At 37.3% G+C, this 3,478-nt stretch overlaps 1 protein-coding gene across 1 annotated transcript in view; it reads left to right on the forward strand.

The window, feature by feature from the left end:
* The first annotated feature begins 332 nt into the window (after positions 1 to 332).
* LOC108691365 (protein prenyltransferase alpha subunit repeat-containing protein 1) overlaps positions 333 to 3,478 on the forward strand; it is a 5,233-nt gene continuing 2,087 nt past the window's right edge. Inside the window, exon 1 of the mRNA XM_018199072.1 lies at positions 333 to 631. Within this exon, the coding sequence (XP_018054561.1) occupies positions 555 to 631 (77 nt within the window). The 5' untranslated portion in view covers positions 333 to 554. The remainder of the gene's footprint in view (positions 632 to 3,478) is intronic.

Below are 3,478 nucleotides of genomic sequence, written 5' to 3' on the forward strand. Positions count from 1 at the left end.
TTTCATATATAATCGTCTATATATATATACATACATGATTATAAATATAAAAAAACTTAGAAAATTATTCATAATGAAAGGTAATGATAATATAATGACAAGACAGATATACATAAATTTTTCTATTAAATCGACCTGCAGGAAAATTTGCGCATCGTGCAAAATGGGATTCGATTCGCTGCGCGGTAAACGCAAGTAAACGACGATTCAACGACGCGCGCGAGGCCGGGACCGCGTGAAGTTGGCGAGCCTGGGCGGCGCGCCCGCCCGGCCCGACTCGTGGCTGACTTCGCGCCGCGCGCAGCCGAGCGTGTCTGCTTGCCGTACTCCGGCTGCATCCGGCTGCTCCGATAGCGCTTCCGCAGAGTAAAGTGCCGCACCGCCGTATACGTCGCAACGGGACGCGCCGTGCGGGGTGGTAGAGCAGAAGGAGGGAGCGATAGACAGACGGAGAGTGGAAGCGAGAAAGAAAGAACGCGAAGGGTGGTGTGTCACACTGGCGCGTCCACCGTCGATTGATACGTCCACGAGGGAGATGTGATGCGGCTCATACGATGGTGGACAACGAGTTCCCGGCCGCCGAGAAGATCCTCCGTGACATCGAGAATACCGTCCGGAGAAATCCCACCATGTGAGTGCGCGTTTTTCTTCATTCTTTTCCTCGCGAGTAAACCCGGAAGTCCGTTTCACCGTGCACGGGCGTATTTTGCTGTCTCTAATCTTCTCGTGACAGGCAAAGATCGAAATCGGTAGAATCGTGGCGACGACAACTTGACCATCGTGAATCTCATGAAAAGCTGCCACACTGCGTTCGTCCGTCATTTACACAAGTCGAGACGACCGATCGCACTTCCGCGCGTTTATGCGGTGTCGCGATTTTGAACTCAGCGCAAGTTACGATCGTGTTAACGATCTTGCATTAGATCTGTTCTCGTTATTTTCGAGTATATTTTATTTTCTGCATCCCATTATGACTGTTATTTTCTACCTTTTTCAAAGTCTAAATGCATTTATGCACATCGATTTTATTCTCGATATTAGAAAACGTGAAGCGTGAGAGCTGCTGAATAGATGAAGTGATCCTATATATACGCGTTATCGATTTAAAATCGCCGCGGAGTGACTTCGATGGATCCTAACCTAAAATAGCTCTCCGAGACAACCTCGTTTCGAAACCTACACTGCAACGCCCGTAAACCGGCAAACAGAACTTACAGAACTTACGCACACGCGATCCTAACCGCGCAGTTGCGAGGGCGGAGTCTTCGAAGGGATAGGCGGTGAGAGGACGAGGGGAGGAAAAAAAGCGTGTACCGGTGATCGTGGAGGTGAATCGATCTCCTCGCGATTTTAACGCGACGATCGATCTCGCGCGCGCCAACTTTCGCCCACGCCGCTCGCCGTCACAGCGACCGTGCCGTGATAATAGCCGCGAAGTTGACTGCGAGTCTATCGCGAATCACGTGCTCCAACTGTAATTGACCGCTGCTCTAGATCATAATCTATGAAATATTGAGAGAGCGCGCTCGATTTAATATTAATTCTTCAAGTATTGTCGAAAGTTCCATTTACCGGACTCGATAAATTTCCGTTGAGATTTAAAAGTGTAATAAATCTTCGTAAACATTTATTAAGGGAATTTCAATGCAATAATAAATGATAGATATTTTTCTTTCGTTTTTTTTTAAATTTATATGAATTATTTGACCTTTTTTTGCTCGCGTGATTTCTCATGTTTCGTGAAACTGCAATGTTAAGTTTATTCTACAATTGTGTAGGCGTACATTGTTAGATTCGCAGAAGCAACGGTAACTCAATCTCTTGAGTTAAATAAAATTTTATTTTTAATTTCCATGAATATCAAAAATAGATCCATTTCTGTGATTAGTTTCAAAGTAAACAACCATATTAATGTATACCACTTAGTGAATAATAAACTAAACTTAATTCAAATTTAATAATTACATTTTTGAGTTGAATTGTTTAAGTTAAATTCCATTGTTTTAAATTAACAACATATTAATAGCAGCAGAAATGATTAAAGATAATTCAAATTGAGTATAATTTGACTTTCTAAATTTAATAGTGTAGTTGTACAAATCGCGATGATTAGCATTCGATACTCTCCGGATGGTTCTATTTTTGCGAACGCAGGACGTGACTGATTAATTATTTACAATGCATGACCGTCTTCTCGTCTCCGTCGCATATATCTTCTATGTTTTCCTGTTGTAAATTTTTTTGTTTTGACTTAATCATAGTCGCAAACGCGAGTTTATTTTAATCTCGTGCTCAAAACCGGGATAACAAGATTAACAAGCGATGAGAAAATAATTGAAGCCAGTTTTAACGACCTTTTATTTTTATACAGCATTCGGAAGCTCACATTCATATTAACATGTGAATTCAAAACCTTGAAATTAAATGGGATAAATGTAAAATAGAGCGTTAATAATGCTTGTGTTCATTACTCTCTATATTCACGGTTCGTGTTAAACCCAGAATTAAGAAGATTGGTTTTAATTGCCCTCGGAGTAATTTAAAAAGCTGAATGTCAACCATAATTTTCCTATGTCCATGTTACATAGTTAACTAATTATTAAGTCCATTCTATAATTGTATAAGCGTAGTTGTAACTATAGTAGAAGAATTAACCAAACAGTCGAATATTCTCCTCATGTTCGACTACGATTGGTCAATTCTTGTAACTACAATGTAACTACAATCACTTACAAGATACACTTACATAATAGGTTCTATGTAATTTTCACAAAATCGAATAGAGAATCAAATATAATAAAAAATTAACTATCGAGAAACTTTTACAGGCTTGCATATAAAAAGTAGAATACAGTCTTTTATTTAAGTTTTTTCTACAATAAATTAAAAAAAAAATCTTGTTGAAATCTAAAAAAAATCCTTCGTGGAAATTATGAAAAAGGATGGTTATAAACGTTCCTTTGTAAAGTATATTTAATACTTCATACTGATAACTAGAAGTTAAAGTGTATTGTTTAAATTGTTAAACTAAAAAACAGAGAACTTTGAATACGGACGTAAGAAGACTCGTAATTTTACGTGAGATTATAAATTTGCCGGTGCAAGCTAAATTCTTCATTCCTACAAACATCAGCATTGCGACGAAGTTGTCTTATCTAGCTGCATTATCCATGACGCATTGCGGATTTTTTATACATGTTAATAGACATCATAGTCGAATATGGAAATAATTTTCTAAACATTTGATAAAATTGCTTAGATACTAAACGCATTATCTTAATTTCTATTTATCACTGAAAACATTGATAATTATTTATTTATTTTTTCTTTCCTTGTTTTATTCACTACATACTTGAGAATAATTATACATATTTTCTCTTTCTCTTTCTTTAATATTACTTATTTATAATATAATACATAATATTTATATTACTCGAAATGATTATATATAGATTTTTATTATGATTAATTTTAAGTA

Source organism: Atta colombica, unplaced genomic scaffold, assembly GCF_001594045.1.
Source record: "Atta colombica isolate Treedump-2 unplaced genomic scaffold, Acol1.0 scaffold105, whole genome shotgun sequence".
Lineage (NCBI taxonomy): Eukaryota > Metazoa > Arthropoda > Insecta > Hymenoptera > Formicidae > Atta > Atta colombica.